General features: G+C 43.9%; 1 protein-coding gene across 5 annotated transcripts in view; it reads left to right on the forward strand.

The window, feature by feature from the left end:
- The window catches only part of ADAMTS17 (ADAM metallopeptidase with thrombospondin type 1 motif 17), a 350,286-nt gene that overhangs the window by 296,175 nt on the left and 38,047 nt on the right, over positions 1–16,064 (forward strand). The window contains exon 20 of one of the 5 annotated variants that reach the window (XM_081230168.1): positions 8,094–8,180. The exons of the other annotated variants lie outside the window; for them this stretch is intronic. Within the exon in view, the coding sequence (XP_081086294.1) occupies positions 8,094–8,154 (61 nt within the window). The 3' untranslated portion in view covers positions 8,155–8,180. Of the gene's footprint in view, positions 1–8,093; positions 8,181–16,064 lie in introns of those variants that run through there. 5 annotated transcript variants of the gene reach the window in all.

Here is a 16,064-nt window from a genome sequence, read left to right on the forward strand (position 1 = left end):
ATGTGCCACTGTGTCCTGTGAATTGCTATGAGAATTGTGCTGTTTCCCCAGTAGAATTTTGATCTTAGAAACACCCTTCCTAGAGCTTCTAGAGACAGGTGCTCCCAGCAGGAGGCTCAAGGTGCCCCTACCCAGCAAGTTGAACTTCTCAGGGTGCCCCTACACCTGCACCAGAAAAGTACACTCCACCAACCTCTTCCTCCCATTGAAGACGATCAAGTGTGGTAGGAGGCAGGAGACCACCTGATTCATTAAGGACATGGCTGCAAACGGAACTCCTGCTCCACCAGCCTCCCACCTGCTCTGAAGCCTTGGCTGTAGCATGGAAATGTGAAGGAGGTGCCCTGGGACCACCAACTTCTAAAGCTCACTGGGCTTTGTCTTTGGTAAAGCAAATGCTAGACTCAAGAACATCTGAGGTTCTTTGATCCCAGGCAACAGGAACTGAATCTAAAAATGTACCAAAAAGATAAAAAGAGTATATAGAAAAGATATGGAGTAGCTCCCAAAATTGAAGAGATGCTGAAAAACATATTGGGGGGGGATCTCGGAGGCACCTCCAGTGGACAGGACACTGCCTCCCCTCCAGGAGCTTCTCCACTGAGAGTCCACCTTCCTGGAGAAGGTCTGATGGGGCTGGCTTGGCTCCTATGCTCTCCAGCGGCATGGTGTAGACACCCAAAGGAAAACCGAGGTGTTGTTACCAGAAAAATGAAGACGACACTGGGCAGGAAAACCAGCAGACGTGTCCTCCACCCTGAACACATAGAGACATGCTGACGTCATGATCAAACAAAGACTAGGAAAGACCATCCAGCGAACGCTGTCCAGCTAGGACGAGTGCCGGCAAGGCTATTAGCAGTAGGGCTACTGTACTGGAAAATTCCTGTGTCCTGGTGAGAAAGGCAGCCTGACGGGAATGTTACTCTTGGATGTGAACTTTCAACATCAGCAGCCGTATGATTCTCAAAGCATGAGAGTTTTTTTCCAAACTCTCAGTTCCTGGGTGTGGTACAACCTGTTACCAAACCCAGGCTTCTCCTGGTTATTTTAACCCCAAAATTGTACCAACAAAAGTGCCAGTTCCTGGAGTGTAACCTGATCAGGTGTGATGGCTGAAAAGAAATGCCGCCAGGTTGTGATCTCATCAGCTGCTGGTTAAGCTCTATTCGCTGTCCTTCTGCTTCCCTACTGCAAATTCAGTTTGTTCCTATAAATCCCAGAGAAACGTTTTTTCCTCTCAAAAGAATATTTGAAAATGAATTTATTATAGAAACAGAGAATCTTAAAACTGAGGACCTGTGTGCTTCTTGCTAAGATGTAAATTATGGAGGTGGCAGAAATCCAGGGCAGGGTGGGAGTAAGCCAGTCCGTTCCTGCCTGTCATCAGTAAGGGGAGAAGGGAGGGGGCTGGAAGTTGGAGTCATCACCCTATCTTACAGATGAAGTCGTCAAGACAGTTGGTTGTTAAGTAACTTACTCAAGGTCATACCCATAGCAAGTAGAACTCAAACCAAGGTTTTCCTACTTTAAGTCTTACATACTTTCTGCTACACCATTCTCATTTTAAAAGTAGTACAACCTGCTTCTACCATGGCATCAAAAAGAACCCTTTTTGACCAGGGCACCTGTAAATAGATATTTTAAAATGAGACTGGAGAGGTCAGCAGATGGCATTGTAGTGGCCTTCGGCTGAGAGGGGGGTTGAAGGGAAGCTGTGGTGGCTGCCTTATCTGGAAGTGAAACACATGGTTTTAAAATTAAACAGTAGAGCAATTTTGCTAAATGCTGTAGCTGCTCAGTTTTCTGGCTTATTCTCAGTGTTATCTGGACCCATGCTGGAAAAGAAATTAAAATTCAGGAATTCTGCTGTCTAAGATGGGGGGTTTCAATGTGAAGGTGGCTTCCCAGGAAGCCTGTGTGTGTGTGTGTGTGTGTGTGGAGTGTTGGGGTGCAGGGAGCTGTGCTTGCAGGGGTGCCATCCTATGAATACCATGATGACTCCCTCTTGACCCCCAGCCAGGTGATGTCGGGCTCAGAGAGGCTGAGAGGGACCCTCAGACCCAAGGGAGCAGTGGCACAAGTTAAAGGGACGGGACAGGTGAGAGGTCGTCTGTGGCACAAGTCCAAGATTTTCTGGGTAAGAAACTAAACCTGCCTATTCAGGCTTCAAACCCATAGCCTCTGACCCCTCCGACATGCCCACTGGGGCTGAACAATGAATTCGCCTAGGCTGGGCACCATGTACAGGCAGGACACCTGTGTCACCCTTTTGTTTATTGTTTGCCTTATTTTTCTTCCTCACAAGGGCAAGGACCTTGTCAGTGTCCCATTCACTCAGCAAACACTTGTAGAGCACCTGCCGTGTGCCAGGTGGGCACTGGAAACTTGGGTGTGCTGCTCTCTCTCCAGTGCCCAGCAGCATCCAGGGTTTAGGAGGGCTGGTGAGTCATTTGAACAGATGGACGGATTGTTTAGCACCAGTGGAGGGAAAGGGCCTCAGCCATCCCAGAATTGCTCACATCCATGGTCAGTGGCATTGTGTTGAAAATGAGGTTTCATTCCAGGGCCATGAGCGTTTACACACTGGGGGGGCAGATGCTCCATTGACAGAGGGCAGAAGTCAGAGGCTGGCTTGGGACCCCCTGGTTAAATCATTCACCTTGCCTCAGCACAGTCATGGTGGATTTATCCATGCTGTGTCCTGCCCCCGCCCACCTTGACTTGATCTTGATCTGACTCTGACTTTGACTCGACCCTGAACCCTCCCAGTAGCCCTTTCCATTCCATTCTCTTAGCATCAGTTCCTGCAGAAATCTCTTAAATCTTTCCTTCACCCATCATGCTTTACTATGGCCTTTATTTAAATAGTTTTGTTTCAAAGTTGGGAACAAAAGACCATTATATCCTTATTATGTGGAGGAACCAAGGCACACCATTTGTTAGGCTCAGTAGCTAATCAGAAAAAGAGTGCAATGCTCTCTCCATATTACCCAGGGGTGGCCTCACATGGGGGGTTACTGAGGTCATGGACTCGGTCGAGGCAAACATGGGTTCAGGCTCCAGAGCCCCCACTAGCTACAGGCAAACTCATGGGCAGGTTACCTGATCTTACCACCTATAAATTGGGAAATTAGAACCTCTCTCATAGAAATCTTGAGACGATTAGGTGAAGTAATGCCTATAAATTCCTCCGTCCTGAGTAAGTACTCGATGAATGCTAGCCAAAACCATCATCCCTGCTAAGCTACAAAACTCTATTAATGATAAACATCAGCCAGCTGTTGGCCCCCAGCATTTATGTGTTATCCATCATTTCTTAAGGCACCGCACACACACACACACACACACACAGACTTTTAATACAGTGTATAACTACACAATTTAAATAACCCATGGTGGTGTTTTCCAGGTAATGAAGGTTTGGAGGAAGGTCCTAGTTTATGCTAACATTCCTCTTCTTGTCAGAACAAGTTTATGTAATTTACATGTGTTTTAGGGTAAATAAAACAGCAGAACCATCTTGAGTGGTTCATTTCTAACCTTATGAATATTTCTGAGCTCTGTATTTGTGGACTTCAGATAATATCGTCAGCAGGATGAGGGTAGGACTTGGGGAGGAAAAGGGATTATGAAAGGTATCAGCATCCTTCAAACCCCAAATTTGGGTTATGGCTTCGTGAGTGACCAGAAGCTTCACAGATGTGTCCCCCTCAGTGGCTCAGTACAAAGCGGGCTGGTGAGGCAATGGGAGTGAGAGTGATGAGGTTCTACTTGATGTGGATGGATGTGAAATGCTGGCCTCTGCCAGCACCTCTTCCTGCTAACCTATATTTGAATTTAAATACCACTGAAGGAAGGAGCCTGGTGAAATATATGTACATAATTTCCAAGAGGAACTCCTTGTGGTGTTCAGAGCAGAAATTAACACCACAGAGGTAATCAATGTGCTCTGACCCACACCAAGCACATGGCTCAGGCGTGTTTCCTTTCTGTGACTCCTAATCTGCTTCCTGGGAAGGGAGCATTCCCTGGCCACTTGGAGAGAGCTTGACACTAAATCTTGAGAGCAGGGAGGGAAAACCTTTCAGCTGCACCTGCTCACTGAGTTGTCAAGGAGGACAAATGTTGACCTAAGGGACAACCATGCTCCAAGAACTAGTCAGAAACAAGCATGGGCTTCAGGTGATGATGCTCATAGCACACGCAGTGGTTCTCCTGCAGCAGAACCCCCTGGGGTCTTGTTGACCCACAGAGTGCCTGGCCCACCCCCAGAGTTTCTGATTCAGCAACTCTAGGGAGGGATCTGAGACTCTGCATTTCTAACAAGCCTTCCGACGATGCTGGTTCAGGTACCATACCGCGAGCCACTGGCATATGGTAACAAAGGTTACTTGAAATTTTAACTCAAGAAGTATGATGAGAACAATCAAGATTGGTGAATTGGATCCTGTGACTTGAACTTGACAGCAGATGCAAAAATACTCCAGTAGAACAAGTGTGTGGCTAATCTGGGAAGGAAAGGTAATCAGTTATCTTATCTTCTGGGGGCTGGAGGACTAGAAGGTCCAGAGCCCAGACCATTGAGCGGAGAGGGCAGCTGGGGCCAGAGACCCTACCAAAGTGAAATACAAGCGAGATTATCAAGGAGGCTCCAGGACTCACACAGCAGAGGCTCCCATGACTGGAGATGGAGATGGGGGGTCAGGCAGCTGGTTGCCCAAGTTTATAGACAAAGCACTCCCCATTTGCTCTTCTCTCAGAAGATAAAGGATGCTGTGAAAATGTTCATCACTCTGACTTTAATTCTTACAAACCAGGAAGGAGGAGTCATTGGTAGGGCAGTGACCAAAAGCTGGGAAGCTATGACTGATTGTATCATTCTGCAGTTTGCCACAGTAAGGAAAGGGAACTCTGAGCAAGATTCAGCACAGACTCCTCTGCTTTTAGAAAAGAGAATAAATAAAGGTCAAAGTAGAGCTAGTTCTGATTCCGTAGCTAAAGAAAGTCAACACAGCTCAGCAGGTAGGGGAAATTCTGGAAGATTCAATTCAGATGCCATAATCATGGACAGACCCAATAACATATAAAGGGGGAGACAGATGCAGAACCAGTGGCTACCTGGCAGCCCTGGATTAGTCAGATGTAAAGACCCAAGAACACCAGAGAAAGGGGCAGAGGGCAAGGGCAGGTAGAAAACAGTTTAGAACCTCAGCAGATAGCTCAGCTCAGGCCAGACAGGCAGAGGCCTGCAAGCTGAGCCCTGCTTACTAAGTGTCTACAAAGATAGCTTTTTGTTTTTTATTCAATTAACCTTCACAGTAAGAAAGGCTGGAAGATAAGCCAAGTAAGGCCAAAATCCTGCTCCAACCCACTGCTGCTTTTCAACATAAGAGAATGGAATTAAAACTGGGACAGGTAAAAGAAAGTACCAGAGCATGGCGGCCAGGAGCAGTACAGAGAAGGTGGAGCCTGAGCCCCAGAAAACAGTTTGTATCCAAGTTCAAGAATGAGGGCTCAGCTGCTGGGTTCCCATCCCAGCTTCACAGTTGCCACTGGGGGACCTCAGCCAGGCCACTCAGCCTTTGTAAAACAGGGGACATAGATAGCACCCACCTCATAAGGCTGTCATGAGTATTATATGAGTTAATAGAAATAAATTGCTTAGGAGAGCTCTTGGCACACAGTAAGTGCTAAATATGTCTTTTTTATGATCACTGTCATCATCACGATTTTTCAGAAGTGTACAAAACCCAATTCCAGGAAGAAATTCAATCCAAGATGCTACAGAACTCTACAGATGTTACCTCCAAGGCTCTGCCGATTGGTTCTATGAAATTGTGGCTGATGAGAGAAGAGCCAGAAATCTGAGGGTGGGTTTCAATTTCCCAACTGGATAAATGGGCAAGTCCGAGGAATGCAGCGTCAGCCTGCTGTCAACCCCTGGCACAACTGGAGGACAAATCAACGATTTGTGTGCACTTTAGAAAAGAAGACTGTGTGCATGCCCTAAATGAGGGCGGGTTAGTGAGAACACTCAGTGCCTGTCAGACAGTGTTATTGGGGCATGGGTCAGGTTGGCAGAACACTTAGCAGATCTCCATGATATTGCTGTGGATGAAGCAGGAAAACAGGCGGGCTGATGGCCTGTCACCATGGGGCTGCCACTAGACCCAGATCTCCTCCATCTGTGTCTAGGGTGGCCCCTGGTGGGTCTGTCTGCAGCGCTGCCTGGGGAGTTGTCGGCCTCCTGTCATGTGACTCTTCTGGGCAGGGCTCCATGGTGGGGGCTGCCATGCGATCAGGAAGCTCCACAGAAACCTGTGGCTGTTCAGTCGTACAGCTTCTCCCGGAACCCGGCACCCACTCTGCTCTCCCTCCCTTCCATCCCCCACCCACTCCTTGTGGTTCCAGTGCGGGGCACACAGACTCCCAGTTCTCAGTGATTGTAAGGGTGTGTTGATACAGGACAGAAGACAGGGAAGAAGAATGTGCACTGAAGTTTTTATAGCTAGCAAAACTGTCCTTCAAGTATCAAGGCTTTAGAAAAACAGTTTTAAATATGCAGAAACTTAGGATACTGAGCCCATGAGCCCTTCTTGAGGAAGCTACCAGACCAGGACTCAGCAACTTTTTCTTTAAAGTGAAGATATTAAATATTTTAGCTCTGTAAGCCATGTGATCTCTGTCATAACTACTCAACTCTATCATGGTAGCACAAAAGCAGCCATAGACAATAGATAAACAAATGGGCAGGGCTGTGTTCCAATAAAACTTTATTTACAAAAACAAGTGTCAGAAGGGATTGAGCCCTCAGGCCATAGTTTGCCAACTCCTGTATGATAGGATGCTCTTCATCTAACTGAGAGATGGCTGGGGACACTTTGATAAAAGGGCTGATGGTGGACATTTTAAAATGTTTAATTGTAGAGGTAAAACTAAAGCAAAGATGGAGATAGGAATATTTAACAATGAAGATATAACAGTAATGAATAGTTATGCCCCAAATAACACAGCAACTACTTTGTAAAGCCTAAACCACAGGACGTGCAAAGAAATATAGATGGAAATTTATTGGGTATAGGTGACTCTTAATATAAGACAGATCAAGTGCCAAGTAAATAAAAAATAAGGAAAGATATAAAAGACCTAAACAATATAATCAGTAAGATAAATCAGATATATCAAATACTACACCCTGATAATATAGAACACACCTTTTTCTCAAATGCACAAAGAAAACATCAGTAGGTTCCTAGAAGTAGAAATAGTAAAAACAATAACCTCTGATCACAAAGCAATAGAGTTGGAAATTAATAAAAAAGATTTTTAAAGTGCAGAAGTTCCCTCTACCTGGAAATAAAAATTTACAGGATACAACACCCACATTTGGCAGTAACTCAAAAGTGGGGAGACCTGGAGATGTCCACTGATATTAAGCTCAGCCTGAGCATTTAAAGCTGTTCCTTCATTCACTCATTCAACAGATTTAACTGAGCAACAGTTGAGACTAACCTAAGATGAAGAAGCTCCTCTCTGCCTTTCAGAGCTTGCTTTGGGTGGGAAAGACTGATAGGGAAATAAGGCAGCTCCAGCCCTGTGGGAGAACTCGTGACTAGGGCATGAGATAAATGCCCAGCTGGGATTCATGTGGATGTGTTGAGGTACCAGGAGGCAGTAGCTGTGCCATATCACAATAGGACTGGGTGGAGTGTGGGGGAGAGCCCCCCTCACCTCTCACTGGCTGTGTGACCCTGAGCAGGTTACTTCACAGGAGCCTCCCTTTCCTCATCTCGCTGGGAATCAACATCTGGCATGGAGAAGGGTCCAATTAGTGTGCTCTTACTGCTTATTGACTTGAAGCTGGTCAGGTTATAACTGGAGAGCGTATTTGTTAGGGCCACATTCTAATGAAACATTGGCTGGCAATGTCCACAGCAGGAGATGGGGGTCAAGGGTGAATGGCCCGGAATGAAGAACAACTGAAAGGGTATGTACATTGATAAAAAAAAAAGAAGACTAAAGGGAGACCTCGAAGGATTTCAGAGACCTTCTTGCCCTGGTGCCTTTACGTACTTTGTGTCATCATCTAGAGAACAAGCATACCTACTCTGGTGCTTCAACAGGCTAGTGGGACAGACATCCCGGTCATAGTGTAATGCGCTCCCTGTCATACAGAGATCTGAGCAGCCCCTGCTGGTCTTCTGAATGCACCACTCATCACCTTGGATCCAGGACTTAAACTTCTGCCCTTTGGAAATCATCCAAAATATAATGGACAAAATTGGCAACCACCCAAATGTCCAAGAAGTATGCACTAGTTAAGTAATATGGCTCTATCTATACAATGGAGTGTTATGCAAGCATTAAAAATCACTCTTGAGAAAATATTTTTGATCACATAGGAATTGCTTCTGCTATCAAGAGTGAAATAGGCAAAATAGTAAATGATTTGTTTATAGTATGACATCATTAAAGAAAATATGTTTAGAAAATTAGGATCATGTATGTTCTTTGGTTCTCTTGCTTTATATTTTTACGTACCTTCCAGATTTTCTACAATGTGCATGAGTTATACTTATCATTTCTACTAAGTAAACAAAAAATATGGCTCTAGAAGAGATTCCTAAAATGAGTGAAAGTGTAGACAGAGATACCCTGGGGACCAGCACAAAGGTCATTTTAGGAAGCTCTGGATCACTTCTCAGTTTTCTTCATTGACAACCATGGAATTCAATTAAACTCAGAAAACATTTGTTTCATCCTTAACAAGCACAAGGCTCTGTGCTAGAAACTTTCATTCAGAAGAGCCAGGGACAAGGATCATTCACAGCAAAACGTGACCAGGCCTTTGAGGGCAAAGGGAAGGGAGTCTGAACTCTGAGTGACTCCATATATTTTGCCAGGGACTGGGACATTCTCTACAATTTTCTAAATAAAATTTTCTTTCATTTGCCTAAAAGTAAAAATTGACAACATGCAACACTTGGAGGAGGAGGGAAAAGATGTCACAGAACTCAGTCCAACAAAACTTGCTGTAGAAGTCTTTTCTCTCTGGTTCTCCATGGTGGAGTTGGGGGCGGCCAGTCTCGTATGCCCGTGTTGGTGGGAAATCCTTAAAGCCCAATTAGAGACACCTTTGCAGAACAGACACTTAGGAACCTGTTTTTACAAATCAAGGAGAAGCAACAATGATCTAGTGAAAATAGATCATTCTGACAGGATACTTGGTGAATAAAAATCTCAAAAGCATGCAGGGGGACTTCATGCCATAGACTTAATAATGCCAGAAATAAAATGAATCTCTTTACTTTCTACTTGGAAGGCTCAGGAACATGGTTTCTGTAGCTCATTAGCTATTAAAATTATTAACAAATTATTATTTTCAATTGAAAGTGGTTATGGTATTCATTATTTCCTCTCATGCCAAGACTCTCTTTAGTCTACTCAGAACATGAATTGTCCAGAGCAATCCAAAGTTTCTAAATAGTTTTGGACCAGGTTCACTGACTTTGGCCCAGCAAGCCACTCAGGGTTGAGTGGCTAAAGGAATCCGTTACGTAATTTATTGAGAACTTAATTGAGACTAATTATTATCTCTCATTGCCTTGCCTGAAGAACATCTGCCCAGCATCTGCTGTGACTCCATTTGGTTGGGATGTTTGAATTTTTCTGTGAAGTGAAATAAGGGGCATGAATATTTTATTGTGGATTTATCCCACTGTAACTTTTTATAGGAAACTGCTGGTTGTTTTATTAGCCAGCAGCGTTAATAGACAGTGTCTCTCCTGCTGGAGCCAAGGTTTAGGGTGTACTCAGAACACACTGCCTTAGCGAGATCTGCCCCTGAGGAGGAGGTGGGCGGGTCTGTGAAATATGTGGCTAAGTCAGTGTTTGGGAGCAGGGGTTGCAGATCCTGGACTGTTCTGTGATGTGCCCGCTAAGACCCAGGTCCGTCCAGAAGGGGGCACAAGTTGATAACAGGTTGACCGTATATGACCAATCACTGGCATATCCATGTGAGAAATGAATAGGAGCCATTCACCCCATTTCACAGAGGGAAAAACAAAGTTTCAGAAGTTCAGCAGCCAAGGTCATCAAAGACTTAATGAGTCCAAACTAGAACCGAGCCTCTTGCCTCCTAGGAGGCTCCTGGCCATGACGAGGTGAGGATATTCTTAGGGGAAGCAATATCCTTCACACTGTTTGGGAACCAGGGGCAGAAGAGGGCATATCCAGGACCACCGGAAGAGCTCCTGGAGGGGCAAGTACTTGAGACTGGACAACTGAGAGAAGTGAGGAGGCTGTGCAGGCAGAGGGAATAGTGTCTGAGTCTCCAGGTCTGGGAATATCAAGCAGTCTGGAGAGGGAGGAACACATGGGGCCAACCAAAGCCAGGGGGGTAAGGCTGGTCCTCCTACCTTGATCTGTCCTAAGTCTTATTTTCCTTGGTGCAGAGTCTTATTTTTGTTTGCTTTCATATATTCATGAAAACATCTGCAATCCCTAGTGGGATGATGGAGGAGCATGGGATGAAGGAATGACTAAATTATCGGACTGGGCCTTGAGTGCAACTGACCCCTTGAGTGGGACTTCAGGATGTGAAAGACAGTAAGCACTAGGGAGCCATCGAAGGTTTTAGAGTGAGGAAGTCACATGACTGAAACCATGGCAGAGGTGCACAGACTACTTGGAAGGAAAAAGAGATCCCATGATGGGGAGGCCAGTTAGGAGACTGTTACAATACCCCAGGCAAGGGTTGCCATGGAAATGGGGAAGAGAGGTAGATTTGAGATCCCTTATGAGGGTTGGCTTGGTGGCACTTAGCAGCTGCTTGTTCATGGCTCAGGGAGCAGTCCAAGCTGCCCTCTAACCCTGCATGGCTGGTCTCTGGAAAAGGAGGGGCCACCAGTTTTGGCAGTGGGGCAAAGAGGAATGGTTTGTGACCTTGCCCACCCAGAACCAGAGGTGTGGTGGGACCCCTGCTGTCCTCTAGGTTGTCAATCACACAGGCCTGGAGTTCCCAAGGTGGAGAGTCAGGAGGCCTGTGCATCAAAATACCGATGGAAATCATACCGATGGAAATCATTCCCTTTTCCCTAGGAAAAGGGAAGGGGAAAAAGGGAAGGGGAAGGGAAGGGAAGGAAAGGAAAGAAAGGAAAGGAAAGGAAAGCCATGGGAACAAAGGAGCCCAAGAGTGAACAAGGGGAGGGCTGAGATTCCTTGGAGAACAGGGGAGGAGGAGGCTTCAGAGAAGTAGAAGGCAGGTGGCAAGAGCTCCCAGCACCTGAGAAGTCAAGGAGGAACAAGCAAATATCAGGCAGAGCTGTTGCCAGGGTCAGAAGTGTCAAAGCTCTCATCTACACTAAGGATTGTTATGACAAGTTATGCTCACCAAAGACCCTTAGTCATTTTAGTTAATGCAGGAAGGAAGACGCCGCAGGATGCCAGCCACCAAGCAAGATTGGGGCCCCGCATCACCGGCCATCTCCACATGGCTCTGGCCTGGGTGTCTGTCACCCCTGGGGAGTTTCTTCCCAGGCTCACTGTGGACATGACCTTTACAAGCCACACCAGCAGGGCCACCACTTCTAATACAGCAGCATGTTACGAGGCACCAGGGATTCGAAATAGACCAACAAAGTGTAACCATGGAGGCTGTTGTCCAGGGGCCTGGCTGGCTCCTGTCTGCTCTGGGGGTGTCCGGAAGCGCCTTTGGCAGGAGGGGCACAGGGAGCAAATGTGAGGCTTGCAATTAAAGATAGTCGTGTGTGGGGAAGTGAGCAGAGCTGTAAATTCCCTTGCTCATAAAGCTGCACGCCAGAGCCCTTGCAGGGCGAGCTCGGAGACAGAGTCAGCCAGCTTTTTCAGGCTGGTCGTGTTGGAGCCCTGCCCCTGCCCCTCTGAACACAACGGCCTTTCCCCTCTGTACCCTTTCCAGAAGACACAGAGCTGGCTCACTCCAACTCTGGAGAACTCCCCCTAGGAATAGTTTCAGAGAATCTTGTGAAATTCTGAGCATTTTCATAGCCAAAGCGAGGCAGTGGCAGGGGTGGAATGTCAGGGAGGTCTGCTTGCATGTTTTCATGTTGAATAATTTTGTGGGGCTGGGCAGCTGGGCCATCTGGGCAGGGGCTCCTGCTGGCGTTACTCAGGCCTCTGCGTATTTCTACAGCCCACTCTTCAGGATTTTGGTGTTGGTTTCGGATTGGTACCACTCAGACTGCTGTCTTGGGAAAACCATGTCACATCATGAATCTGGGGGAGTCTTTTTTTCCTAATCTTTTTAGGACAAAATTCTTGGGACTCACCTATTAAGCCAACCAAAAGACAAATTACAGGAAGGTGGGGTCAAAGCATTGACAGAGGACCCGTGTGGCGAGCCAATGGTATAGAGTGGCCTCTTCAGGTCAGAGCCAGAGGAAGACACACATCCAGCCTCTCTGGTTTAGGTTCAGAACCACCATAGCTGCCTCCTTGGAAAATTAAAGTGAGAAGTCCTAGACCAGAGGCTGCAGAACCAAATTCCACAGCAGACATGGCTTGGCCTGCACAGGCATCTTAAGGTTTTAGAGTTCATTTCCAACATTTTAAAATCAGATTGCAATAAGACTCTGAATTTTCAACATTACTTTTAAAAAGGAAAGATGTGGCAATACTTGACCCACATGGCAACTGTGGGCTGGAGCCCAGTGGCTCCCAGGACAGGCACCGCGTTCATTCTCAGTTGACCACAGTCGCTGCCACTCTCAGAAGTCTAAGTTAGTCAGTACATACTGACCTGGCTCTGGGTTGTGTAAGCATTTTTCTTATAAAAATGTTTATATGTACAGAAAAGTCTGAGTTTAACAAACAACTATGCCTGCACCTCCCAATTTTAACAAATTTTCATGATTGCCATATTTTAAGTAATCTAAAGTAATAGCATGTTATTAAAATAATATAATACAGATACATTAAAAGTCCCCCTTGACCCCTCCCAGTGCTATTCTTCTCCCCTCCTCCATTAGTGAGTATGCTTCCCCCACTAATTTTCAAACTTTTACCATATATGCATATATCCACAAACAAGAGAGTATTGTTTGGTGCATTTAAACAGGCTCTGAATGTATGTATGTTCATCTTGCCTTTGGGATCTAGCCACGTTGCCACTGTGGCTCTGGTACACCCATTTTCTTTGCTCTATGTGATTTCATCTTAGGTATTTAGTCGTTTGCCATTGATGGACATTTGGGTTGTTTGCCAGTTGGGGCTTATGTAAACAATTATGCAGTGAATATCCTTTTCCAATTTCCTTAGACACATGTGCAAGTTGTATCCCAGAAGTGTAATTACACAGTCATAGGTCTGCACACCTTGAGCTTTCCTCCAAAGGCTTAACCTAGCGTTACCATGTCACCAGCACTGTAAGGGCTCCCATTGCTCCAGTCATGAACAAATCTGGTTTAGTCAGACTTTATAGTGTTGCCATCTGATGGGGAGGAAATGGTGCCTCATTGTTTGATTTTTTTAAATTCCCCTGTGCTGTAGTGAGGTTGAGTGTTTTCATATGTTAAGAGGATATTTATATTTTTTCTGTGATTTATCCTCCTGTTGTTTGTGCATTATCCTGTTGGGCTACTTATCTCTTACTAACTGATTTACGAGCATTCTTTATACATCTTGGATTATAAATACTTTCCCTTATTTGAGGCCTCTTTTTTCACCTATGGTATCTTTGAGTAGAAGCTTTTATCTTTAATTTAGTTAAATTGGTTAACTTTAAATTTAGGAATTGTGCTTCTTTTGTCTTGTTTGACAATTTCTTCCTGACTTTTCAACTACAAATATGTTTTCCTGTGTGTTCTTCCAGAACTTTTAAGGTTTGGCTTTTCTTGCATATAAGAAGACTTTAACGCATCCAGAATGTCTTTTTCTGTATAGTATGAGTTGAGACAATGAATTAATTTCTTCCATATGATAACCTATGCCTCTCCTCTGTATTATGTAATGGCTAGTTCACCCCGTTCCCACTGATAGATAAGGCTGTATTTATGGTAACCAAGATAACAAAACACACCATGCTTTCTGACCACAAGAAAATTACATTGGAAATAAGCAGTAAAAAGATAGTGACCCACTTTTCTCTATATTTTTGGAAATTAAAAATATATATAACTCATGGGTTAGGAGGAAATGATATTGGAAATTACAAAATTTTCAGAACTAACAACATTTCTTTTTTTCTCCCTATTTTTGGGAAGCTGTGGATTATATTTCTGTTCTTTTGATGGTTATCCTTAAATGTGACCCAGGTACCTTAACTATAATGGTTTCAGTAGAGTCCAAAGTACTCAGAATCGCTAGCCTCTTCCTAAACAACACAGTGCCCTTAGTGCATGTGACCCTCAAACAGCCTCTACTTGTTCCTCTTATTATCTGGAAATTTGGTGTTACTATATTGAAAAACCAAAAATATTCTGATATAACAAAAAGTTATATTAATTAGATGAAACAGACAAAATTCCTAGAAATACAAACTACTGTAACTGACTCAAGAATAAATAGATAACCTGAACAAACCCATAACAAGTAAAGAGACTGAATTAGTAATAAAAAAATTCCCACAAAAAAAAAGCCCAGGATCAGATGGCTTTACTGGTGAATTTTACAAAACATCTAAGGAAGAATTAATATCAATTTTTCACAACCTCTTCCAAAAAGTAGAAAAGGAAGCACTTTACAACTCATTCTATGAGGCCAGTATTACCCTGATGACAAAACCAGACAAAGACATCACAAGAAAACTACATGCCAATATTGCTTATGAATATAGACACAAAAATCCTCAACAAAATATTGGTAAATTGAATCCAGCAATATAAAAAGGATTATATACCATGATCAAGTGGAAACTTATGCTGGGAATGCAAGGTCCATTTATCATCTGAAAATCAAATAATATATCACATCAGTAGAATAAAAGACAAAACCACATTATTGTCTCAATTAACACAAACACACACAAAGTATTTTCAAAATTCAATACTCTTTCATGATCAATACACTCAGCAAACTAGGAATAGATGGGAATTTCCTCAACCTCATGAAGGGATCTACAAAAAACCCACAGGAACCATCATACTTACTGGTGAAAGACTGAAGGCTTTTCCCCTAAGAGAGGAACAAGACAAGAATGTCTGTTTTCACTGCTTATATTCAACACTGTACTGGTGGTTCTAGCCAGGGCAATTAGGCAAGAAAATGAAAAAAAAAAAAAAAAAAGGCATCTAGGTTAGAGATGTAAAACTATATGTATTTGCAGATGACATGATCTTCCATATAGAAAATTCTGAAGAATCTAGTAAAAAGCTACTAGAACTAATATATTTGCTGGAAAAACAAAATTCAACTGAGTAAATTCAAAGATCTAATTGGCTTTATTTATCAATTCATGAATCAGTCAGGATCCCATCTAGCAACTAGAAGAGCACTCCAAGGGGTTGTACAAAATGGGAGATTTTTACTGGCAGAAAGAGGGTGGGCAAGAAAAGTATTAACAAAAGAAAAGATTGCTTCAATCCAGATCATCTTCTTCTGGGGGAAGGGAAGGGCTTTATCATAACATTACCTCACTAGTGTTGATCAGGAAATTTCAGATTGACTCTTAAAGGTCACATTTCTGGAAGGGATTGAAGCTGCAATTAAGTCTTTGTTTGCTGTCATGGGGGGCAAATGACACCACTTCGGGCTTGTTGTTTTTAACATATGAGTTGAGCAAGGTTACAGGATGTAAGAATGATATACAAAAATCAATTCTTTTTCTATACCCTTGCAATGAATAGTCTGAAAAGGAAATGAAGAAAATAGTTCCATTTACAGTAGAATCAAAAACAATAAAGTACTTCAGAATAAATTTAACAAAAGACTTATACACTGCAAATGACAAAACATTATTTAAAGATGTTAATGAATATCTAAATACATCCCATTAGAAGGCTTAGTCTTGTTAAGAGGGCAGTACTCCTCAAACTGATCTACTGATAAAACATAAATCCCTATCAAAATTCCAGCTGTCTTTATTG

Source organism: Mesoplodon bidens (assembly GCF_964165515.1).
Source record: "Mesoplodon bidens genome assembly, chromosome: 3".
Lineage (NCBI taxonomy): Eukaryota > Metazoa > Chordata > Mammalia > Artiodactyla > Ziphiidae > Mesoplodon > Mesoplodon bidens.